The following is a 26,853-nucleotide window of genomic DNA, read 5'->3' on the forward strand; positions in this document are numbered from 1 at the left end:
CTTTCCCTTCCTGCACCAGAGTTCAGAGTGGTGACAGATGCATCACTTCTGGGGTGGGGCGGCCACATGGGAGAGGCGAAGATCAGAGGCTTCTGGTCTCCGGCGGAGTTCGGGCTCCACATCAACCTTCTGGAGCTTCGGGTGATCCTTCTGGCACTGAAATCATTCTTTCCTTCTGTCTGGTGAAGAGTAGTGCAGGTGTTTACGGACAACACCACCGCGATATCATACTGCAACAAACAGGGCGGGGTGGGGTCGTGGACCCGATCTCAAGAGGCTCTCCTTCTCTGGACAGGGCTGGAACACCAGGGCATATCCCTGGTGGTTCAACACCTGGCAGGTTCACTGAACGCCAGGGCAGACGAACTCAGTCGCAGGTGCATAATGGATCACGAATGGCGTCTTCACTCTGAGGAGGTACAAGACCTCTTTTGGCAGTGGGAAGAGCCTTGGTTAGATCTATTTGCCACCGAAGAGAAGGCGCAATGTCAGCACTTCTGCTCGTTGGAATTTCCAAGGCGGCACTCGCTAGGCAATGCTTTTCGTCGCAAGTGGAGTTGCGGTCTTCTATACGCCTTTCCGCCTATACCTCTTCTGCCCAGAGTGCTAAAGAAGATCAAGCGCGACCAGGCCCAAGTCATTCTCGTGGCTCTGGATCGGGCACGGAGAGTCTGGTATCCCGAGGTTTTACACATGGCCATCGATCCTCTGATCAGACTGCGGGAGGATCTTCTGTTGCAGCAGCAGGGGACGGTCCTCCACCTGAACCTGTCCAGCCTCCACCTCCTTGCATGGAGATTGAGCGGCAACAGTTGACAGCATTCGACCTTCCTCCTGAAGTCTGTGATGTTATCTTGACAGATAGGTGTCCCTCCACTAAGACGGTATACGCCTGCGGATGGAACAAATTTGTGGCATGGTGCACAGCAAGAGCTGTGAATCCCCTTTCTGACCCTCTTTCTGAGGTTCTCTTGTTCCTCCTTTCTTTGGCCCAGCAGGGCTCTGCTCTGGGCACTCTTAAGGGCTATTTCTCAGCCATTTCAGCCTTTCTTAGGCTTCCTGATCAGCCTTCCCTTTTCAAGTCCCCTGTTGTAAATCGCTTCCTTAACTTGGTTCTTACTTTTCTTATGTGCGTTCCCTGTGCTTCTTTCCACATTGGTCAAACCATCACTTTGCCCACCTTCTTTCCGCCTTCACATCCTTCTAAGGAGAAGGGAGGCTCCACCGTCTGGATCCAAAACGTGAGCTTTCCTTTTATTTAGATTGCACCAAGAATTCCAGGTGTATGACCAGCTTTTTGTTGGCTACGTGGGCGCCAAAAAAGGCCAGGCTGTGCACAAGTGGACCATCTCTAGGTGGGTTGTTTTGTGCATTAAAGCTTACTACTCTTTGGCAAAGAAGGCGCCTCCAGTGGAATTGCGTGCCCATTTCACCAGGGTGACGGCAGCTACTGCTGCTTTGGGATGGGGATGAAAAATTGTCTAGCAAGCGCGACAAAGAATTTTCAAGTCTATTAAGGACACGGAGGCGAGGATTATGCTTCCCAATCTTTACTGACAAAATACAGCAGCCAATAAAAAAACTTTAAACTTGCATGACCCCCGGAAGGTCAACCCCCTCCAGTGTCTGCACCAATCACCATCTAGTCCTTCACATAAGTGTCTGTGTAAACGCCGTGACGTCCTCTTTCTTTGCGATCAATTTCAACAGTCCAACCATAACTGGAAACACAACGTGGCTTAGAATCTTGTCACAACTGAAGCTGTCCGCAACATCCAGTGAACTCCGCACTACAGGTATATTACACTCTCAGGTTCAGGTCTGCTTGCTCTGGTCACCTGAAATGGAAACCAACACCGTAAATTTCATCCCAAACCGATGGACATACCGTAATCATGGATTAGCTCTAGGGTGGGTATACTGCATTATAATATACACAATATTGTCACTGCACTGTAGCCTGGATAATAAAATGCAAAGTAATCAACATAATATAGTCACTAACATTGTAGCCTGGGTGGGATAATCCTCGCCTCCGTGTCCTTAATAGAATTGAAAATTCTTTGTCGCGCTTGCTAGACAATTTTTCATTCTATGTTAGTCCACGGAGGCTCAGATTATGCTAGTTTAAAGTTGTTCCACCACCACCGAAGCCACATCCACAATAGGTTTATGATAAAAAGTCTTAAACGTAGAATCAGTAGACCAATCCGCCACAGTCATGATGTCCTGCAGCCGAGAACCGGCACCAAATGACTTGGAGGCCATAGCCCCTCTAACTGAGTGAGCTCCAAATTTAGAGGTATCCACACCTGCTAGACCCAGTAACCAAATGACCCACCTGGCCAGAGTCGCAGACGTGACCGGGCGAAAAGGTCTCTGAAGAGCAATCAACAATTGTCCCAACACATCATTTCTAAATTCTCTAGTACAATCCTCATAAACCTTTAAGCATTTAACTACACATAATTTGCTGTGATGAGGAAAAGCAGGGTAAGAAATACAATGCGAATGTGTCTTTGTACGCTTTGAAATCGTGAATGAAACTCCCAGGGAGTAAATACTCTACCTGCCAAATCCAAGGCCCGTATGTCAGACACTCGTCTGCATGAGATCAGGCACAACAAAATCGTCAATTTCGCCGATAGTTGCTTCCTTGACAGACCTTCGTTACTTGGCCAGTTCATCAGAAAACGTAGGACCACAGTAACATCCCAAAGAGTCGTATACCTAGGCTGGGGAGGATTCACCAACCGAATACCTCGCACCACCTTGCAAACCAGTGGATGTTCCCCCACCGGTTTGCCCTCGACATGCGGATGTCCCGCTGAAATCGCTGACCTGAAATTGTTCACAGTCCTATACGCTAGCCCCGATCTGGTGAGTTCCGACAAGAAATTTACAATCATATGTATGTCGGATCTCATAGGATCGCTCTGTCGTTCATTACACCAACTAACCCATCGTATCCAAGCAGATTCGTACCGCTTGTGAGTGGAGGGTGCCCAGGCCTGGGACAAAAAGAAGAGAGTGTCCTGTGAAACTCCCGGCACTTGCCAACGACGCCTGAAAGTCTCCATGCCATGAGGACTAACTGGTCTTGTAGGACCAAAGGATGTCGAAGCCCTTGAGGGTCCGTGAGGATATCCGGGAATGACTGAATTCGAACTGGAGGCGCGCAAGTCAACTCCAGCGCGCTCGGAAACCACGCTTGTGCCTTCCAGCATGGTGATATCAGAATAACCTCCGCCCTCTGTCTTCGGATCTGCGCCAGCACTCTGGGTATCATGACAAACGGTGGAAATGCATATAGAATGCCCGTCGTCCATGACTGAAGGAAGGCATCCAAGCTGACCGCTAGAGGGTCCGGGCGCCAGCTGTAAAACAGGGGAACCTGACGATTGAGTCTGGACGCGAACAGGTCCATCGTACAAGGACCCCACTTGAGGTTCAAGGACCTGAAAATTCTGGGATGGAGTCTCCAATCGCTGGCGTCCCACAATGTGATGGTCGAGGCAATAGTGCCAGAAGTCCTTTGCTATTTCCGCCAAAAGGCGAGATCTGGTGCCTCCCAGGCGATTTATATAACGGACCGCGGACACATTGTCCATGCGGAGAAGAATGTAGCAAGAGACCCTCTGAGGAGCCAGCGTGCGAATCGCAAATGAGCCTGCTAGAAGCTCCAAGCAATTGATATGCAGATTCAACTCCTCCCGGGACCATCGACCCCCTGTCTCTAGAGTCCCACAACGTGCTCCCCAGCCCCAACGACTGGCGTCCGACTCTATCACCACGTCCGGACTGGTTGAGAAAATGGCCCTGCCATTCCAGGCGTCCATATGTTCTAACCACCAAGTCATCTCCGTACGTGCCTCTGATGACAGAACAATCTGTTGCGCGTACGAAAGACCTTTGCGCAGATGTAATATCTTCAGTCTCTGTAGGGCCCTGTAATGTAATGGACCCGGAAATATCGCTTGAATGGAAGATGCCAATAGTCCAACCAGTTGAGCCAAAGTCCTCAATGATATTGTCGGAGAGACAAGCGCTCTCCTCAACTCCTTCCTGGTCGCTACTCTCTTCTTGAGAGGTAGAAGTAACTGCGTCGTAAGGGAGTTGATCTGGAAACCCAGAAAATCCATTACCTGTGCTGGTACCAGAATGGACTTGTCCAGATTCAGAATGAATCCTAATTCCTGCAAGAGTTGTATCGTCCATGACAGGTGGACTAACAGAAGGTCTCTCGACTGCGCCATGATCAAAATGTCGTCGAGGTAAATGATCAGACGTACTCCCCTTTCTCTTAACCACTGAACTACAGGTTTCATCAACTTGGTGAAGCACCAAGGGGCGGACGAAAGGCCGAACGGCATGGCGGAAAACTCGAACCATTGGTCTCGCCAAAGAAACTGAAGGAAACACCTGTGCGGAGGGAATATAGGAACCGCGAGATAGGCATCTTTTAGGTCCAATCGAACCAGCCAATCGCCCTCTAGGAGGATGTCTTGCAGGAGGTGTATGCCTTCCATTTTGAAGTGTCGATACACGACCCATGCGTTGAACTCCTTGAGATTTAGCACCAGGCGAAATCCCTGATCCTTTTTGGGGACCACGAAGATGGTACTGACAAAACCCCGCGTGTGAGGTACGGTGTCCACTATAGCCCCTTTCTGGAGCAACGCCTCCACCTCTCTGTCGATGAAACTCTGCTCTAGTAAGGAAAAATGTAGACGGCTGGGCACGTGTGTCTGCTCTGGAGTGGCATAAAATTCTATGTGAAATCCCTGCACAGTCTGTAAAATCCAGGGGTCGGTTGTGATACTCTGCCATCTGTGGAAAAATAAGGTTATCCGACCACCCACCATGCACTCCTTGGGACCTAGGACTCGTACCTGAATAGGAGGCATCTCCTGCTGTGTTCTGGTGTCCTCGATAGACTCCTCTTTGGCCTCTGCCTCTTCCTCCCCTATTACGGGAGGGGTAGAATTGTGGTCTCTGATTACCGCTGCCTCGTTGCGCCGCTCCTCGTGAGGTCTGACTAAAACCTCAGCCGAACCCTCGACCTCGTGAGCGGCCGGCCCTGTCAAAAACACCCGTGTGAAACACTTTTTTAATGTTCGCTTTGGCCTTGTCCAACGCTGAAAAAGTGGCCACATATTTCCCCATCTCCTTAATGAACTTGTCTCCAAAAAGCATGCCATTAGCGAGGGAACCTGGTTCTGTAGTGGCCATCTCCGCCAATTGGGAGTCAATACGCATTAAAAAGGATCGTCGCCTCTCCGTAGAGAGAGCCACATTGGCATTTCCCAGAAAGCACAAAGCCCTTTGGGCCCATTCCATGACATCCGATGTATTCATGGGGACGTTGTGATCCTTCGCATTAACTGCAGCCTCGAGGATTTTCGTGAGGGGTCCAGAGACATCCAATAATTTGTCCTGACACCCCCGCCAAGCCCTATCTAAACCCTTCTTAGGGTCTTTCGCAAACTTCCTCATGAACGTCGCCATATTTGGATCTAGTTCCGGCGTATCCGCCACCTTCCCTATCAAGGAAGGCCTCGGGCCTTCCGAACGTAAGGTGGCCCGTACTTCTTTTTCAAATCCTTGGCGCAAATTATTAGCCACATAATGTGCCACTTCGGGAGAGGGAACCCACTCGGTGGACCTAGGATGAATCAAACTTTGATGGTCAAATAAGAGGTTTTTGGGCGCCTGTAGGAGAGTAGGGTCTGCTATCCTATGGTCACCCCAAATTTTTGCTTTTTGCTTCACTGGTTTTTGACATATTGAGGCTGTGGGCCTGCTAATCAGACCCCCAGCCTGCTGTTCTCTCTAACTAAATTGACACTATGCACCCTAGGTGCATAACCAATTGGAAGTGGATCACCCTGTGAGCCCCTGTACCAGTGTACACTAGGTACCCAGGGCATTGGTGTATCTAAGGCCTGCCAGGGGCTGAAGCATGTATTATGCCACCCCAGGCTTGGCCTAACAAATTTGACACAACTGGCTGATCACTCAGCTGGGGTAAGCTGGTGTAACCACCTCTTACTTAGGTGTAGTATACCTATACCTAACCTTAAATGGGACACATGTTAACCTATAAGTCACTCCTATGGCAGGCCTTGACAATCCTGAAGGCAGAGTGCTTGGTTCCATGTGAGATGGTGCTCTGGCATGAGCTGAGCCTGTCTGCAGTGGTCGGAACAACTTCCTTCTACCGTTTCCAGATATAGCCATACCATATACTCTTAAGTGCATTATGAACCTCGCGGTTAAATGCTATCTTTGGTTTGGCTTTATCAAAACATGTCGAGTAAGGTGTCATACGAATTGGAATACTAACCCCTCGCCAATTCTGGTGACGGGGTTAGCATTCCACCCTTCTAGAGGAACACGACATGTACAGTATCTGAAAACCGGGTAAAATCAGACATAGCCTCAGCTCCACAAAATGGATGCTGCCACTCCAGACACAAGTCTGCCCTCCTGCTGCTGGGAGTCCTTCCAGCTTGGGAGACGTGGACAAAGGGTTTCTTGCCAGGGGAGGTGCGAGCACCACCCCAGACAGGATTTTGTGTATTGGTCAGGTAGGGCTTGAAAGGAAACAGACATGCCTGAGGCTCACAAGGAGCCTCGGTGCATATGCCAGTTCAATCCGGTCCTGGGGCACACCAGCCCCGGACCTGGGGCGAGCTGGACAAAGGATTGGGGGTGTAACCCCCCCCCCTTCCTGGTCCCACCCTAAGGGAGGGACCTAGCAGGTAGTCCGGCCCCTAGAATCCGCTTAAAGGTAGGAGCTGTGTCCTAAGACTTCAGACATCCTGGAATCAACTTACTACAAAGAAGAAGACGGGAACTTTGACGCTCTGCTGCACAGAGGACTGAAGGAAATCTCCCCTATGGTCAGGGAGTGACCATCTTGCTAACGCAAGCACCAACCAGCTATTCAACGTCTGCTTTGCCGCCGCCTCCCGCCGGAGCCCGAGCCCAGAGCCCGACAAGACCTGGACCTCCAGACCTCTCACAGCCCGATCCACAGTCCCTGCAAAGAAGGAACCCGTGGAGGCACCGAAACACGTGGAGCCAGCCATCTTGGAAGACCGACGACAAGCTGCAAGTGCAACGACAGAGGCTCCCTCCAAGTTGTGCTTTGGGTCCTGAGAAGCCCAACCACCGAGCAGCATCTGCACCAAAGGTGAGCCCTCCAGCATCTCCACGATCTGCGTGGGGCCCCTCTGCACTTTGCATCTCGACGCGCCTGCCCTGTTCCTGGCCCGTTGGCTAGTGGCCATTTTGGCGACCTATTTTGAAATCAACGACGCTGGTCTGGTTGCTCCAGACTGGCCCTAGCTGCTCTCCAAAAGAGCAGCCCCTCTGACCTTGCTGGTCAGAACAATCAGCTTTCCTCTCTTTCCACGACTCCTGCCTTTGCCAAGGCTTGTTTGCTTCTTTCGAGTCGCCGACAGCGAGAGCCTGCGTGGGACAGCTCGTGACTTGACTCCTGGACGTCGTCGACCTTCAGGGACCACGTGGCTGCGGAGACAAGCTACACCTAACCACCTGTTTGCACCCGACATTGCCTGGTACCTACCTGGTGCCACGCCGGTCACTGGCTAGTGACTGTGAGCACTGTCCCCTCTGCTTTCAGGTCTTCTACAACTCCGATCCACTCTTGGATCCACCGCATCTCTTCTGGACCGACCGCCTGCAGCATCTTTGACATCAGGCTCCATTGAATCGATAGAAGAAACCCGACGCACTTCGAGACCTATGCACCCGCTTCCTGTGGGTGAGGTAAAACTGGCACTCCGGTGCCCAAGTGTAGAGAAACATCTCTAGTGTCTGTGTTTTGAATCTTAAGATCGTAGTCCATCCAGAAGACCCTTTCTGAAGTGACTTTTAAACTTTTACGCACCCATTGAAAACCTATGGGAGCACGCGTGTAACTTTCCTCACTGCACACGCGACCCGTGGACCTCCTGGTCACTAACTGAAGTTAGCTCCTTGTAGGCCCAGCGATTCTAGAGGCCCTAGGCCTTTTCCCTTTCCTGTTCGTGGTACTTATACCACTATTTTAGTATATGGTTTGAGTGGCCACCAGGGCCCATCCATATAAAGTGTAACTTCTGTATATTATAACGTTGTCTTGTTTAACGATTTGTGCTCCTGTGCTCATAAAGAGTCTAGGGGATACTTTGAGAAATAAATACATATATATTTTGAATATATATCTGTGTGGTGTCCTTTCATTGGTATAAAGGGGGGTTGCAATTGGTAAAACAGCCTGCTTAACACGCTTCACGAGTTTAGCCTCAAAGACTGCTTAGCCTACGCTACCACTAGGGCAGCTAGTCCGAAAAGGTTGACTTACAACCACACCATAAGGGTTGCTTGGCATGGTACAATGTGGTCACTTTAACTAGTGAACATCATATACCAGGCCAACTTCTCACAGCGCCTGGCTGTCATCTGCCTTGTAAGCTGTATGTTTAGTTTTCTTTGATTTCTTTTTAGGCAACACTGATTCAATCTCTGAATCTGAGGTAGCCGGAGCAGACTGGGAAGACTCCCCAGTAGTATAGTTAGCCATGGAGCCATGGTCCTTCATAACATTCTTGGCCATGCGCGCTAAAACCTGGGCCAGTGACTGTGAGGGCCCTGCGCTGCTATGAGAAGATTACATCTTCCTTTTGCCATAACTATGAAGGGGTTTAGTAAAAGGCTTTGAAGCCTTGATCAGGGCTTTATTTACCGAACCCTGGACGTGGGTGTCCAAAGCTTCTACCAGATTTTCTTCCAACACATCATCGTCAGGCTCCTGATACTCTTCAAACTGGTTGCACTCAACCCACTGGTCTTCCTCTTCGGCGTAGTACGCCATTGCCACAAAGCAGAGAGGACTGGAGGAACTTTCAAAAAGGGGGGGAGAACCCTGGGGTACCTCAGACCTTGCTACAGTCCCAAATCCTAAGAAAAACCCAATATTCTGAGGTCTAATGAGGCAAAAATATAAAGGTGGAAGGAGCCCCCATACTCCCCTGGAGCAAAGCTCTTATCCGGTTACTGCCCCGGTAGGCATTCACAAGGCCAGTGATTTATGCAGTCCTGCACGTGTTTAAAAAACGAAGAGTCAGTCACTCGATTTCAAATTAAAACTGCTCCTCACGTTCGCGCGCAGTGTTTGGGCCACAACTTGACTGCTCCCTTAGCGCGAGTGTCTCGCGTCTGCCTTCTCCTGCTCCACCGCCCCCTACCGGCAAAAAGCTCGCGTCGCCAAACCCGACACCCGCAAACGCGCACCGTGAAACAGTTGCGCTCGTGAGCCAGCCGATTAACAAACTTGTGAAATAAATATCGTGAAACCAACCTCCCCCAACATATAACCTAAAAAGATAATGAAGGGAAAGGCACTTATCTGCTGCTGCTGCAGCAGCAAAGAAAGAGGACGTCACGGTATTTACACAGACACTTATGTGAAGGACTAGATGGTGATTGGTGCAGACACTGGAGGGGGTTGACCTTCCGGGGGTTATGCAAGTTTAAAGTTTTTTTATTGGCTGCTGTATTTTGTCAGTAAAGATTGGGAAGCATAATCTGAGCCTCCCCGGACTGACATAGAATTCCCCCTCAATGCCAGCTGTCAGGCGTTTGTATGACATTACAACGCATCCCATTACAACGCATGCCGTTACAACGCATACCTTTACCCCGACTTGCTGTTGGTGGTGCGATGGAAGTTGGAATGGTATAATTTACAATTCCAACCCCGGTGTGTGCAACAGTAGGGAAGGTGGTGTAGATAAATCCAACACCTTCAACCCCCTGCAACAAGCCTTTTGCGTTGTAACGACATGCGTTGTAATGGCATGCACTGTAACACTTCCGTTGTAAAGGCTGTTTCCCCTGTCAGGCAGCTACGTGGGCATCTCTGCACACGTTCACAAAACACTACTGCCTGGATAGCCAAATCTGGAGAACTGCTTTTTTGGCCATTCTGTTCTCCAGGACTTTCTGGTGTGAACTTGGTTCGCAGACCCAGCTCTGGGGTTGGTATTGCTGGGGTATCAATTCTAAAGGTAAGGAATCTTTAACTAAATGTCTATTTCAGATGGCAAGTTACTTACCCCCTGTAACGATATATCTGTAAGAGACCTAGATTAGTTATAGATTCCTTACCGCCCCACCCATCCTTCCCGTTCTGCGAACTGACTTCTAGGGTCATGGAATCCCTTTTAGGGCCCGAGTTTTGTGCACCAGTGGTCAGTGTCTTGCATGGCTCTGCGCTTCTGGTGTGGAATGTTGTGCGAGGGCGGCGTCTAAGTAGTTACCACAGCGCCATTCCAGCGACCACGACGCCAATGACCAACGTGGAGCTGACCGCCGCCACATTTTGACATGCAGGGGTACTGCTGATGAAAAAATTCTCTATCCTGACAAACTGGCTTATCGTACATGAGCATCCTTTCTCACATAAGTGGTTACTCCCTTTCATGCAGGCCAATCCATCACACTGCCTACTTTTTACGCTCCTCAACATCCCTCTAAAGAAGAGGAGAGACTCCACCAGCTGGACCCAAAAAGAGCATTGTCCTTCTACGTTGACCACACATGAGAGTTCTGGGCGGACGACTAACTCTTTGTGGGGTATTTTGGTGTGAAGAAAGGGTGTGCAGAAGCAGACCAACCCCAGATGAGGCATGCTCTGCATTGAAATCTGCTACACAGTGGGCAAGAAGCAATCTCCTGAAGGCTTGCAAGCTCATTCCAACAGAGCTAAAGCTGCGACCACTGCAGTAGCCCTTCGATTTCTAGTCCTGGATGTCTGCCAGGTAGCAACGTGGGCTTTCTTGTATACATTTACCAAACACTACTGCCTGTACAGTCAGGTCTGTAGGGATGGGCACATTTCCCCTTTTGGTCCAACAGGACTTCCTAGAGTAAAATTGGTCTGCATACCCATGGCGGGGGTGGTATTGCTTGGGTGTTTATTCTAAAGTAAGGAATTTGTGGCTAGAAGTCTCTATCAGATGAACAAGTTTTTTACCTTCTGTAGCGCTTCATCTTGTAGAGACTATTTGTGATGGATACATCTGCCTGTGGATTCCTCACCTTTTGAATTACCCATTGCGCAGCATTCCACTGAATTTTTTCTCCATAGCTCTCCCACATTGACGAGGACGTCACACTGGAATGGCTCCGCTCGCAACCCTGCACGATGTCATCGGAGCCATAAGAAGACCTCGTTGTCGTGGTGACGTCAGTTCCCTTTTGCCCGTTCCGTCGAGGTGTAATGGATTTTTCAGGGCTCTCCATTTCTGAGTGTTTCATTGTGACAGGTACTCCTGAAACTGTAGCAGTGCAATGGCTACTCAGAAGAAATATGGTTTCAAACCTTGTAGAGAATGCGGGGTTCATATGTCCATCACGGACCCCCATGATGATTGTCTTTGGTTCCTGTCATCGGACCACGCCGTCGAAGGAAGTTTGTCATGCTGACTCTTGAATCCGAAGGCCCTCAAAGAAAAGAAGGCCAAGCTGTTCATGGCCAGGGCATAGATGCCGAAGAGGGACAGAAGAAGTACGAGATCGAAGTCCAAGTCACTGACTCCGCACACCTCAAAGTAATCGAGAATGCACAAGAAGTTGGGTCATGGTTCCAGATGTCGTTCTTCTAAAGATAAGTCACAGAAGTCTGGATCCCCTGGTACTACGGCGTCACAGAAAGGATGAAGTTTCACCTTGTCCTTCGCCTCAGGTGACTCCAGTACACTCTCTGGCTCTGAGATACTCTCCGACTCCCAGGGAAGCGACACCTTCACCTCCAGCCACTCCGTCTCCCCACTCCAGTGTCTCCAGCGCTGCAGCCAAAACCAGTCTTACAGCCTTGCGTGGTTCCTGAACAGGTGGTACCGGATCCGTACCCACCCTTTCCAGCTATAAGGTATTGATCCTTTGCATTTCTTGAATGCGATGAATGGCATGTTTGCCAGGGCAGCTAACCCTACTGGTGCACCTATTGGCCCCATGGGACCACTGTCTTTCAACCTCTGAGTCTTACCACCTCATTTTGCACAGGCACCTTTCGTGCAGTTTTTGCCGATGACCCCGGAGGTTGGCCTCTCTCGACACTGAGGTACTTGACACCGGTGCAATCTCCAGCGCGGTCTGGATCCGGTCTGGCACCTTCTCAGCCTCGTCCGGCACCCTCAGCTATCCCTGTGGATACCCCATCGATGCCGGCCCCGAAGTCACCGCCGATGCAGATACCCCAAGTTCAGATCTAAAAGGGAGACACAGAGGCTTATGGAGGAAGAAGAATTCCAGGAGCAACCGGAAGAGGCTGAAGGGGGCGGGAAGGGTAGGAAGACATCTGTCCACAGGCCACCCTAGTAAAGCCTGGACCAGGGAGCCTCCGGCCGCGCCCACTAGTAGGCCCCGCCGGGCTCTTATCGTAATGAGGTCTCTCAGCAGGGGCAAACTCGGGTTGTGCGGTCCCAGGAAGGCTCCACAGCACCAAATCCCAGCCAAGCTTCCACCGCACGGGCATATCTGCAGCACGGCAGCCTGACCACAATGCTGCGATCCCGCGCTGCCTCGGCGGGCTCGGATGCCCGCGGCCTGCTTCCTGCTCTGCGCCGCCTCCCGGCAGGCCGCTGCCTCACGCGCGTCAGACTGTAGCCAAAATCAATGTAGCAGCAAAAACCAAACCCGTTCTGGGTGGCAACGTCTCCACGTACCGCTGCACAGTGCAGCTGGGGTCAGGATCAATGCTGGATATTCTCGGATACACACTCAGGCAGACGGAGGTCTGCTACGGCACGTCCGCCATGCTTGACTTCCAAGCCACGCCCTAAGTAACATGTTTTACAGGTAAACTGTTTCTTCTTCCTCTGTGTTCAAAGTGTGGAACTTGGAGGTTTTTCAAAAGCTTCTTTATGAATTGATGTTTAGCTTTGTAGAAGCATGCTTATAACTATTGCACATATTTCTCTTCCAGAATATCCATCTTGTGCAGAAGTGGTTGAGTACCTTGGATAAGAAAGTTGAGCAAAACAGTATTGGTAGCCATGAGGACTACCGAGTGTTTATAAGCGCTGAACCTGCACCAACCCCAGAATCACATATGATTCCTCAAGGACTCCTTGAAAATGCAATTAAAATTACCAACGAGCCACCAACAGGCATGCTTGCTAATTTGCATATGGCTTTGGACCTTTTTAATCAGGTATGTCATTGCAGGTATACTACTGAAAGTGCTCAGAGATGCTAATGGTCATTACTAGTTTAGCCAGTTTGCATGTCACTCTTGGGGAAATGTCTTTGGAAGAAGAAGGTTTGTGCTGAAAGGTTTCAAGACTTATTCCATGCTGTATCTATTTCACAATATTGTAATTTCTACGGTGGGTAAATTGATAAAATAGGGAGGTTGACAAAGAAGGATTGATGGCCACCGACATCCCATGAGAAAGAGTACTGCATTCAAAAATACATGTATTGGAGTATGCAAAATAAAAGAAGCAGAGAACTCTGGGTAGTTATCAAGTTTAGGTGGAAAGCAGCGCCAGTATAGAGCACTCTCAACACCAGCAACACTCTAAATTTGCTCACCTCAAATGGATCACTGACATAATATCGACTACCAAAATATAGACCTACAAAATATCGATGACAAAATATAGAATGCAAAAATATCGAATTCCTATCTACAAACAGGTAAGTACAAAAATATCGAATCAAAAATATCGTTGTAAAAAAATATAGTTAGTCAAAATATCGAATTTTTTAAAGTGTCTTAAAAGTAATGTAAAAATAATAAAATAATAAATATAATTAACTAAAACATATTTACAAATACTTAAATAACCTTAAAAATAATAAATAATTAATGTAAGTTAAAAAACAAACTTATATTTTTATTTTTTAATAGATATATATTAACGTAATATTAATAAAAAATAATCAATATTTTTACCGTAGGATAGCGGCAGGGTAAAATGTACCATTACCACTCCAGTGAGTGCAACAGTAGGGAACGCGTCAGATAGCGTAGGGGTAAAAATGACTATTCCCACTCCAAAGAGTGCAACAGTAGGGAAAGCGTTGGATAGCGGGAGGGTACAATTTACTATTCCCACTCCAGTGAGTGCAACAATAGGGAAAACGTTGGATAGCGTAGGGGCAAAAATTACTATTCCCACTCCAAATAGTGCAACAGTAGGGAAAGCGTTGGATAGCGGGAGGGTAACATTTACTGTTCCCACTCCAGTGAGTGCAACAATAGGGAAAGCGTTGGATAGCGTATGGGTAAAAATTACTATTCTCACTCCAAAGAGCGCAACAGTAAGGATAGCGTTGGATAGCGTAGGGGTAAAAATTACTATTCCCACTCCAAAGAGTGCAACAGTAGGGAAAACGCTGGATAGCGGGAGGGTGAAATTTACTATTCCCACTCCAGTGAGTGCAACAATAGGGAAAGCGTTGGATAGCGTATGGGTAAAAATTACTATTCTCACTCCAAAGAGTGCAACAGTAAGGATAGCGTTGGATAGCGTAGGGGTAAAACTTACGATTCCCACTCCAAAGAGTGCAACAGTAGGGAAAGCGTTGGATAGAGTAAGGGTAAAAATTACTATTCCCACTCCAATGAGTGCAGTAGTAGGGAAAATAATAATCTAATATTTTTTTTAAAATAATTTAATTATTAATACCAATACAAAAATTATTAAAATTAATTACCAATCTCAAAATATTTAATAATCAATTAAATATAAATACCAATAAATATTGTTTTTTTAATGAATTACCTATTAATAATTAATTAACAACCAATTAATTTTCTATACCAAAAATGAATAAATACAAATAATACCAATTAATAATTAATTAATAGTAAATTAATTATCAATATACAAAAATAAATTCAATAATTAATTATTTACAATTAAATTACTTCCCACCATATTCCCCTATAAACTCACAACCCACTACAAATAATACATTAAAACAATTAACATAATTATCAATTAAACAATTAATAAAAATTAATTACCAATTAATACAAATTAATTACCAATTAATAATTAATTAACAACCAATTAATTTTCAATGCCAAAAATTGATAAACAATAAAAAATACCAATTAATAATTAATTAACAGTAAATTAATTATCAATACACAAAAATATTTTCAGTAATTAATTAATTACAATTAAATTACTACCCACCATATTCCCCAATAAACCTACAACCCACTACAAATTATAAATTAATACAATTAGCATAATTATCAGTTAATAATTTAATAACATTTAATTACCAATTAATAATTAATTAATACATTAATTATCAATACCAATAAATAAAAATAAACATTTACTTAATTACTATTAAATTACTTCCCACCCTATTCCCCTATAAACCCACAGCCCGCTATGGAATTAAATTATGCAAAAATTTAATAACATAAAATTAATTACTTGAAAAAAAATTAAACATACATTACAAAAACTAATATACACTTTTAACACATATACTAACATGCAAAACACTTTAAAAAAATCGATATTAATAAAAATTCGATATTTTTTAATGCTTTTATTATGTACTTCGATATTACTTACCTGCAATTCGATATTTTTAACAACTATATTATGTCCATTCGATATTAGGTCCATTCTATATTTTAGACTCGATATTATGTCCATTCGATATTTTTTTTTCGATATTAAGACTGTTCACCCCTCAATTGTCTAGTTTTCTATCAAAGTCTTTAAGCATAGGATTAGCACAGTGCAATCCACACTGAGATAGACAGGGAGAAAGTCTTTTGCCATTTCCAAGGCAAAGTCTTTAAGGATATGTTTAGCACAGTGCTATCCATGCTGAGCTGTAAAATGACCAAAGCTCTTTACCACTCCAGGCACAGTATTACAACTTTGGATTGGTAAAATACAAAAAAATCAAAAGTGGGGAATGGATCACTTGACCTGAGTAACCAGGGTTTTGCAAAATTCGTATAGTATACCGATAAAAAACCCTCATTCACGTACTTTGGTCGGAAAAGCGGTATATCTTGATTCTCCGCTCTACTTTTAAGAACGTGACAGCATCATCACAGGGTTAGTTTTTGTGCTTCCTCCACCTGGAGGGTGAACCACTGGTTATTGCAGTAGTGATCTGAGAAGGGTGATAGTGTTAAGTGAAGTGAATAAATGTGATTTAAAAAACTCGTACATCCAGATTTGTACTTTTTAATCAAACTGGATTTGATATCAATTAAAATCTTGGCATGCACCGGAAGACTTGTTATTAGTCTAGTGCACTGTGAATGTCCATAAAAAAGGTCGACATGTTTCAGCCCTTGTAGTTGCCCCTTTGGGTCAGGTGGGCTTTCTTCAGGACCTCAAAAAAGTGAAGAGGGAGGCCGTATCTTGTTAGGGTCTCCTAGAATCAGGGTGCACTGGCCCGATTTATCAAGGTGGTCAATTCGTACCTGTAATCGTGAGGGAGAGAAGGATAGTGTCATAAACTTCTCATTCTGTGTGCTGTCTCTCATTAGAAGAAATAAATAGTGTAGCAACTAAAAAATGCAAAATCTTTAAACAGACATGATCATCATGTTTAGGCAAATCAACCCTCATTTTTCAAAGATAAGAGTGACATGAGACATGGAAATGACAATTGTCAGAATGGTTAGTTGTATAGTAATGGGTTGTGAAAAGGTCTACTATCTGACCCATATTACTTCATTCATTTGGTACCATTTGTGAAGATCATGTTCCATTGCGTTGACAGTACCTGGAAGATGAAAAGTTTATTTCACACTGCATAAAGTGATTCTAAGTTTGTAGCAATCATTGATATATATTATTTTATAAACCACATATGTACTGTAGTCCTAAAGACCTAGAGAAGGAAGGGAAATTAGAGTGACTCAGCATTTTTATATACTTTGTGGTGTGAGCGTTAGTATCTTGCAAAACAATCATTAGTATGTTATGGGCTCAAAAAAGGGCGTACAGCACAGGCAGCAAGGGTTAAAGTTGCAGTGCCATTTGTAAATATCTCACCGGGGTATCACAATCATTAGGCCCCTTTGTGTAAAATAACTAGCTTAGTGCTATTCTATCCATACATCTTGAGCGCGTACCAGGAGGAAATATGCTTATTGTTCAGCATTAAGTTGTTTTGATGCGCATTGTTATAGTCTCTTGTCAGCGCTCTGTGAAGTCTCGTTATGGCGATTAAAAGCGTGTTATATAGTGCTTTCGAAAGTGTGCACGATAAGATAGCACTATGGTCTAATTCAAATAGAATAAATTACACGGCAACCGGGGTGACCCCGAACTTATTCTGCAGCGGTGTGGAATATCGCTGGTTATCACCATCATTAGTAGAACTGACATATGAGGCTCAAGCAAGGTATTATTTCACGCTTGCAGCCATAATGATTAAAATGGCCTTTGATTCATGCAGATGTATCCCCGTGTTAACTGTCTACTCGTGTTTGAAGGGATGCGGTATGTTACTCCGCATGCATATCATTAATAGTTTGAAAAGATCACTGAGCAGCATTATAAACGTTACTTCAAAGCTAGATATTCTTTCTCAAAGCGTGCGCTGTGAAATATGGATATTCGTTATCAAAGCGTGCGCCGTAAAATTTGAATGACCCCGCCATACTTCGTATTATCGGGCAGATTGATCCTACCTCGAGTCCCAAAGTGTGGACTTCAGCGGGCTGTCAGGGAGCTGTGTCTGCTAATAAAGAACAAGTACATTCATTTTTTTAGTCTCATGCATTGATACTTTACGGTTTTGGCGTCCTCGTGTTGTTTTTCTTCTACCTCTTGTGCAGATCCACACAACTTGTGCTGGCTCTTCCTCTGACGGCCTGGATGTGTAATGCTGAATGCTAGTGGGGTTAAGTAAACTGAAATGGATAGCGAAGAAAGACTCTGTTTAAGTAAGATTAACCATTTTACTTTCAAAATTAATACTTAAAAAAGTTAAGTGTCATTCAAATTGAAGTTTAATTGAGAATATGAAAATTTTAGGGGAAATATTGTTCATGTTCAATTCTTCTGCCACTGTGGTACAGATAATTTGGCTATGTGAAAAATGAAGAATTTTAGCATTTCGTTTCTCACCAGGATGAATGTTTCATCATTCAAGTCTTGTAAATATTTCGATAGTTTGACTATGTGAAAAAGGGGAAAACATTAGCGTCTGATGTTTAGCCAGGGAATATTATCATTCAGGCCTTGTACATTAGTTCTGAGACGGTGAACCCATCTCTGCTCTTTTTCGAAAAGTATCTGCTCAGCATTATGACTTATTGTTAAAATACCATCCAAGTCATCCTGAAATGAATAAAAGCAACCCATGACACATATTTTGCTCTCATTGGAGCTCTTCAGAGAGATATAGCCTTGTCCAGACACAAGGGAGCACCCAGTATAAGTCAAAACAATACCCTTTCATTTTTATATATTATTTTGACATATACTGGAGTATACATACATTGGAATTCATTTTGTAAAAAGACATCCATCTTATGAGCTGTTGAAAACTTTTTAGGAGAGATGTCATTCTTTTACACCCCTTATTTCCCTAATTGAGCTGTAAGTATTTCAGTGAGCTTAAAGATTTTGGATTTGTCAGAAGATGGCCAGTACTTCACAGACATGGACAGAACTTTTATACCAGACTGTAAGAAACTGGGTTTCTGTTGCAGTATCCCCCACTTTTAGCCTGGCTTTTGATGAAACTTTGACTGAGGTGTACTGACACTCTGATGTCCAGGTTCCCAGTATCAGTGTTTTTTTCCCCAAAACAGTACCACGATTGGCACAACTTCAGTATTCCTTGTAAACCCCTAGTAAATGGTAACCCCGGTACCTAGGGCTTTGGCACTGAAGAGGAACCCCAAGGGTAGCAGCAGGAATTGTGCCACCCTAGGGCCCCTAACCAAGGCCCTGAACTCTGCCATTGCAGATTGCGTCACACAACACTGTCAAGAGGGGGGACAAGGAGCGATGAGAAAAAAGTAGGTCCAGCAACAGTGCTCCAAAGGACTACCGTACAATCACTAAGGGGTAACTGTTCCTATAAGGCAGATAGCAACCTATTCTGGTTGCGCATAAAGGAAAGGAAAAAGGGAAAGAATAAGTTGTAGTCTCTATGCATGCAGTTGGAACTTGATGAAGGTGGGGGAATTTCTCCTTTTGGAAATAATGCCCTCACACACTCTTGCGAGTGTCATGATTCATCATCGGGCATTGCTCCTCGTGGGTGTGGGCCTGCTGTCCCCCACTGAGGGCTCTTTGTCGGAGATCTTTTAGGAGACACTGCAGTTGTGCATGTGGGTGTGTGGGCCTAAAAGATGTGGATGTGAGTTAAAATTACCGCGGCGGTACCTAGAAGCCAAATTTAATTCGAAGGTCCGAGAGGTAAGAGTAAAATAAATTTTGGGAAACTGGAAAACCTCTAATAAACAAATATAGTAGAGGGGAGAGTATTATTCTGCTGCTCTCATTATCCCTGCATGTGTGTGAAAGTGAGATCTAGTCAACATGTTTCGCGCTTGGTAAAGGTCCCTAGTAGATCCTGGTGTGCTTCTTCAGGACCGTGAAGTGCAAATAAAACAATAAAAATAGGAATCTGGGAAGGCGACACCCTGTATTGCTATGGTACCTATATTAAGGTGTAGATGGGAACATCTCAATCTTGTTCCTGTTTCCAACCTGGTGAAAAAAACGAGAATAGGAGACAAACACATAGAGACATACAGATATATACAGTGAATAGAGTCATCCATTTCTAAAATGGTGATAACAGCTGTGCATTTGCTTAAACACGTGTCTTTTGGGGGGGCGTGGCTTAGCAAGCTAGCATGGCGGACATGTTCTAAGTCGGCTCCGTCTAGCCCTTCATTTATCCTGCATTGATCCTGCTCCTCTGGCCACGATAGCCCCTGCCTGATGTGCCCGGTGGTTGGGAGACATGACTACGCTTGCTGGCGGCGCTTGCGGGCCTGAGCTGCATCCTGTGGCGGCGGCGGTGTGGCGGCGATCGGCCCTGAGGCCTCGAGTGCGGCCTTGCCGGTGGATCCTGAAGGTGGCGGAGCTCTTGCGGCTGGCTCAATCCCCCCGGTGACGCGGTGCAGGATACCTTTCTCCCTCTGGGGCAGGTCCCTGATCGTGTGCGGGAGTCCCCCGTGGAGCGGAAAAGCCCCCCCCATTGACCGGCGGACGACTGGGAGGCGCTTGCGGCGGCTGCTGCCATTTTGAGCTGCTCAGCTGTGGTGCTCCCGGCCCTCTGGTGATCCTGTGGCTGGCCTGCTGGTACTTGTGTCCAGCCTGAGGGCGTCTGAAGCCGGCAGGGGCTGGCGGTGCTGTCCTCTCAGGCGCCTGCCCTGCCTTAGGCCTTGCCTGGTTTGCTGTCTGGGCCTGCTGGCGCCTGGGGACCTCGGCCTGGTGTGTGGCCCCCCGGATGCATTTCGGTGGATCTTGGGCTGCAGCGGTTGGCTCGCTTTTCAGTGGACATAGGCGGGATCTCACCCATCCATTGTGAACCCCCTGGCGATTCCTAGCTTCCTCAGGGACCGCTACTCCTCGTTCGGTGGCCGGATCGGGCCGCGGGGTGGACTCGTGAGACGGGTGGTGAGTGGTCGCGTCCCCTGTTGGACGCTGGGACGTGGTGTGGAGGCCTGGTGTCGGCGGGCTGCTTTCTCCTTGCGGGTCTGGGTCCGGCTGGGGCGCTTCTCTTGGGGCGTCTACCCCCCTTCTTCCCCAGGTCTGTGTAAAGGTTCGGCAGTGCTATCGGACCGCGTGGGGGTGCAGACCGACGACCATAGCCAGTTGAGTGTTCTGGGTTCCCCTAGGTGGCCCTGGGGCGCATCCTTGTGGACTTGTAGGGCCTCTTGGTGGACTTGTAGGGGCTGGTGAGGCGTGTTGTGTGCCTCCCATTGGTGGCCCAGGCGCTGAGGGTCTACTGTGCTGTGCTCTTTGACGTTCCAGCTGACCCCCCCTAGCCCTCTGGTGCACTGCTGGGCACTGGGATTCACCTGCCTGGGGATCACTGTTGGGTGGGGCGGAGCTGAGCTGTTTGACGCCCCGGGGTTCAAGAAGATTAGCGAGTGCACCTCGGCGGCCGCATCGGCAGCTGGATCGGCTGCGCGGGCCGCTGCCTGACAGCAGTGCCACCCGTGTGTCACATACACTGCCTTGCCGCCCGGGGGTGAACGTTGCTAGCGCCTGATTGTCTGGAAGGGGTGTCACAAAAGTATACCCGGCCCACCATGACAAGGGACAAAACCGGTGGGGGGTCCTCCAAGCAAAGTACACTGGACAAATTTGCTGGCCCTGGGGGACCCGCGGTGGCAGCGGGTGGGTCCCAGGGAGATGTTCCAGACAATGCCGCCCTCCTGGCGGCAATCACACAATCCAGGGACGCCCTTGATGCCAAAATTGGGGCGGTGGGTTCGGACGTCATGTTGTTGCGCCAGGATCTGCAGAATGCGTTGGCACGCATCACTGAGACACGGATCATGGGGTGGAGGATGTGGTGATGACCCTGCAATGAGTGGCATCTCTGGAGAGTACCCAGCGGGGTTTGGCGTCGAGGGTGGAGGATGCAGAGGGCCGGGCGCGACGCAGCAATCTCCGCTTTGTTGGTTTTCCGGAGGGGTGTAAGTCTGGAGACATGGAGAGGTTTATTACCCAGTGGCTGGAGAGCTGGCTACCCCAAGACTCCTCGTCTAAATGCTTTGTGGTTGAGCATGCCCACAGGGCCCTGATGCAGAAGCCCACTCCAGGGGCACTTCCAAGGCCAGTGATTGCGAGACTACTTAATTATCATGATCGGGATGTGATCCTGAAGCAGGCCAGGGCTAAAGAACCATTGCTGTATAATAATGCCCGTATCCTGATATTCCCTGATTATACTAAACTGGTCCAACAATAGCGGCAATCATTCCTCGCAGCTAAGGCCCACCTGCGAGAACTTAAACTCCAATATGTATTGCTTGATCCGGCCCGGCTGCGGGTCGTCTATCGTTCTCGTACACATTTCTTCGACTCCCCGGAGGAGGTCTACCAGTGGACGGACGAGACGGTGTGGCTGCGCCCTCACTCGCCGCCCGGGAGAGACTCTGTCTCATCCTCGAGTGGAGTGCTCCGAAACTTGCCTGGTGTCAGGGGGAAGGGGTCTAGACGCTCCAGGTCCAGTGATGTCCCGTCACGTGTGGGATCTGCTTTGGGTCAAGCTGCACCAGCTGACTGATTAATTTCTGTGATTTTGTATCTAAGATTCTCAGAGAGGTTAGAATTGGCTGGAGGAGCCCGAAGAGGGCCAGTATTTCTGTTGGATAGTTCCTGACAGGGATAGGGGCCAGAAGACGATGGGCTGTAGTTTGGGAATCCATTAGCGGGTGAGGAGTGGTACCTCCTGTTGGGGTCTGCCTGCTATGCCTTCCGTGACAGATACTTCACTGTTTTTGAGGTATAGGGTGGGGGCGGGGAGTTGGTTGGGTTATTCAGGGGAATTGTTGATGTTGTCTATTAATCACACTGTTTAATCGCATGTCGGGGCCTGGCTACGCTGCATGTCTTGGGCCACCGTTGTTCCCCATGTTATTCGCACTTAAGCGCAGACTGAATTTAGGACCTCACTTCCTGTCTTATCTGACTCTACTATACACGGACATAAAGGCGTCTCTGTGCGCGTGGCAGGTTCTGTCTCGTCGGTCTTCCCTATTGGTCGAGGCATCAGGGAGGGGTGCCCCCTATCACCATATTTGTTCGCCTTGGCGATGGAGCCTCTGGTCGCATGGGTGCGTATCGATGCGCAAGTGGCCGGTCTTGAATGGGCTGATGGACGCATAGCTTTATATGCGAACGTTGTGCTGTTCTTTCTTACTCAGCTGGACAGGATTGGCCCGCGGCTGCTGCGCATCATGCAGGTGTTCGGAGAGACTACTGGCCTCTATATGAACGAGCGGAAGTCTACTTTGTGGGTCTTGGGCGGTGGGGACGATCCAGGTGCCTGGGCCTCCGCGGTACAGGTGGTTCGCGGGGGGCAGAAATATTTGGGTGTGTTCCTCTCGGACTCACGGTCGACAGCCTGGGATAGAAACCTAGTGCCGGTGTGGAACAAGGTGCGCGAAGATATTAAAATCTGGTCCCTCATGCCCTTATCTATATATGGTCGCTCAGCCACCATCAAAATGGTCTCTCTTCCTCGTCTGTTATACCAACTACAAAATCATCCATATCCTATATCTTCGTGATGGTTCTGCCAGGTCAATGTGGCCTTGGGCCAGTTTTTATGGGGCGGGGGGGTTGCCAGGGTGGCTCTCCGTACTTGCTTCCAATCCACATATTGTGGGGGGCTTGCAACTTCTGACTTTCTTTCGTACTATAAAGCCTCACACTTGTTGGTCCTTAATGAATGGTGGTATGGGGAAAGGGCGGATCCGGCGTATGTAGTGGAGCGACGATTGATGGGCGATCACTTGCTACACACGCTCCTATATTCTGCACCCTTTGGCGTTCTTTGCCAAGTGTGACACAGCTGGTGTTTCAGGTATGGCGGCAGGCATTGTGGAGGATGGGTTGGTGGAACCGCCTGACTCGGGAGATGCCGCTATGGCAAAATGGACGTCTGCCGCAGTTAGCGGCCTTGCCAGGATTCTGGGATTGGGATGTGATTGGGATCTCTACCCTAGGGGATGTTATGCGGGGGTCTGTCTTGAAATCGTTCCAGATCCTGCAGAAGGACTTTCAAATGCCGAGTACACAATTATTTTAATATTTGCAATTTTGGCATGCTCTCTCCCCTAGTTTGGTGGGCCTGGAGGAGTTGGCTGACTTCAGCCCGGTGGAGGCAAAAGTTTTCATGGGGGCCCTGCAAGACCATAAAATATCTAAAATTTACCAATCCCTGGTTAGGCACTGTTCCCCATCTCTGCAGTGTCTCCGCAGGGCATGGGAGGATGATGTGGGCTCACTCGAGGAAGCGGAGTGGATGGAGGCCCTCGCCTCCCCTCGCGGGCGGCTATAGCTATGAGCCTTCGGCTCATCCAGTTTAAATACCTCCATAGGGTCTATTTTACTAGAGTCAGGCTGTACAGGGCTGGCTTGGTGGCTGCCCCGGAATGTCTTCGCTGCCTGCGTGAGAAGGGTACTCTGCTGCATACAGTATGGGGTTGCTCTGTGTTAGCTAGGGTGTAATGACATGCCTATCAGAGGTTCTGGGTTGGGATCTCCCTCGTTCCCCTAAATTAGTGCTCCTGCATGTTATGGATGATAAAGGCGGCAACATCTACAAACGTCACCTTATGCTCCATGGCTTTACCCTTGCCAAGAGCGACATTGCTAGAGCCTGGAAGGCGACAGCTGCACCCTCCGTCTCGGTGTGGAAGGCAGGACTAGATTTTTGAATGGGCCTAGAGGCCCCCATTTTTATAGCGAGGGGGTGCCCACATAAACATTACAAGATCTGGAAGCGCTGGGCAGATTATCGGGGATTGGAATTGGAGCCCATTCCAGCGCAGGGATCGCATGGGTTGTAGTCTCCTCCTCCCCCTCACTGGGGAGGTCCGTACCATGCATATACCGGGTGGTATAGTGTCTTCTCAGACATTTATCATAGTGAGTGTAGGACTGCTGCTCCGATTATACATGTTGCTTTTGCGTGGTTGACAGTGCGATGGGGTGGGGGGTGTTATATGTTTCTTGTTTATTTATGTTTTATTTCATATGCATGTCCTTACATTAATCCTTTTCTTTTATTCAATGAGAAAAATGTCGAAGTCATGATATTGTATATTGATGCTACAGAAGCCTCTGGGTTACAGAGCTCCGCTATATATGCATTTGATAAATAAAATATGTTTTTTAAAAATACACATGTCTTTTAGGGCATGGTTCATAAGGCATGCCCCCGTTATCATTATTATGCCGCATGTACATGCGTGACAAGTTTCTGTCTCTTTTGTGACCCGTGCCGAAAAATCTTGCACAAGCTAAGTGTCACCTTCAACTGACCATACATAGCCGGTGGTGACTGGTATGACGCATTCCTTTGCATACTGGTGGACACCGTAGTGATTGCTGCAGTGTCGTGCACTTTGGTGAAGAAATCAAGGCATCGTTGCCATGGTGCAAGTGGCAGTCCATTACCTTAACATAATTGTGAAAATACTCTCTCGATGCTCTCCGTTATGTGAAAAATGCATGTGCGAGTGGAGACGTTCTTTCATTCCCGACACTCATGCAAATTAGTCAAGCCCTACCCCTTTCATAGAAATGGAGTGCCTCATCGGCATGTCCCACAGTCACAAAGGAAAATACCTGTGGGATGATAATCGAGTTGTGAACCCAGGGAGTGATCGTAAATACCTGTGGTCTTTGTGGGAGGCAGCAGAAGAATACTTACAAATCACCCCCTTCGTAGCAGCCCAATACCTGCCCTACCTCTAGTCGGATGCCGGTAAACTGACGCAGCGTGTCCACCAGGTTATGATGGCTCCTTCGTGAGGAGGCGAAAGTGACGTGGCTTGGTCAAGGGGCGTGGGCAGTCATGAGACAGTGTCTGAGATTGCGGGAGACCCGGGTGCATGTATGTACACGGATGCTAGCCCAGAGTGGCAGACATCTTGGAATGGATACAAGTGTACTTAGATGTATACCGGCAAATCCAATGTGGGGCTTGGTTAAACGTGGGGCATTACAAGTTAGGCATCCGTAGGGTGATTGCAGTTGAAGAGAGGACAAATGCCCGCATGAATTTAGTGAGCCACATGACTCCAATAATAAAAATACCTTGGAAATGGTATCGGCCATGTTGAGGTGGTCTAAATGCTGTTGATGTTATTTCAGCTATGTAAAGAGTACATTCAGTGTAGGTGTGTGATCTTGGCAGTAACTTGCTGTGTTTTATAGTGGTAACCCTATGTCAATGGGAACAAGCATTTGCAATGCAATAGGTCTCGCAATTGCGAGATTTTGAGCTACTAGCATTGTAAATGACAATGCCTTTTATGTATGTGTTTAAAAAACCTGCAATAATAAAAGGCATTGACATTTACAATTCCAATAGGTCAAAATTTTGAAAATGAGAGACCTATTGCATTGCAGATGCTTTTTTTTTGTTTTCACTTGGATTTCAGGTATGCTTATTTTGCTGATAACAGGTGTCCAAATAATCTGCGCTAAACTAGGCCATTAGTTTATTAAAGCCGTGTAAAATATACAGTGTAGATTTATTGTGTGTGTTCATCCATATGGATAGAGGGCTCTGGAACCCACATATAAATAATCCTATGGTGTCTCACAGGACAGATCGTTTCCTAAAACCTCTCTCTCCCAGTCAGGATTGGCTCACTTGTAAGTGCACCCGGAAGCCTGAATTAAACCGTTTAATAACACTTCAAGGCAATGCCAGGATTCAGGATCAGTGTTTTCACGTGCTTTTTTCAGGATATGTACACGCTGCTGAGAGCACAATATCATTGTGAAGTCGCCATGAGATAATAGCTGGCAGGTTTTGTTGTTTATGGGGTCACAACGGTTTGCTAGTTCTCAGTCTGCAGAAGCCAATCTCAGCAACCTTTTTTTGGTCTGGGCTTGTGAAATACTTTATTATGTTTGTATTTATCGATCCGATATGGATTGATACATGAAAAACCATGATACAAAACGCTACAAAAGCCAGAAGTGTCAGCAGCAGTTTGCTTAAAAAAAAAAGTTACAAAACGAGGGTGGGGATGGGGCAACAGAGGAGCGAGTGGGGGAGGCAACAGGGCGTGGGAGGGGAAAAGCATCAGATAAGGGAAATCGACATGGG

The 26,853-nt window shown here is 47.4% G+C and overlaps 1 protein-coding gene and 1 long non-coding RNA gene across 3 annotated transcripts in view; one reads left to right on the plus strand and one right to left on the minus strand.

The window, feature by feature from the left end:
* Positions 1 to 26,853, plus strand: part of DNAH17 (dynein axonemal heavy chain 17) — a 14,992,541-nt gene that overhangs the window by 14,095,184 nt on the left and 870,504 nt on the right. For both annotated transcript variants that reach the window (XM_085617470.1, XM_085617471.1), the window contains one exon: positions 13,001 to 13,228. In XM_085617470.1, the coding sequence (XP_085473596.1) occupies positions 13,001 to 13,228 (228 nt within the window). The remainder of the gene's footprint in view (positions 1 to 13,000; positions 13,229 to 26,853) is intronic.
* LOC146810473 (uncharacterized) lies at positions 1,545 to 25,540 on the minus strand. The gene is made up of 4 exons (XR_014966594.1): positions 25,482 to 25,540; positions 17,850 to 17,935; positions 17,714 to 17,763; positions 1,545 to 1,838 (listed from the first exon to the last, which is right to left on the minus strand). It is a non-coding gene; the product is annotated as an uncharacterized LOC146810473 (long non-coding RNA).

The sequence above is a fragment of the Triturus cristatus genome, chromosome 7 (assembly GCF_964204655.1).
Source record: "Triturus cristatus chromosome 7, aTriCri1.1, whole genome shotgun sequence".
Taxonomy (NCBI): domain Eukaryota; kingdom Metazoa; phylum Chordata; class Amphibia; order Caudata; family Salamandridae; genus Triturus; species Triturus cristatus.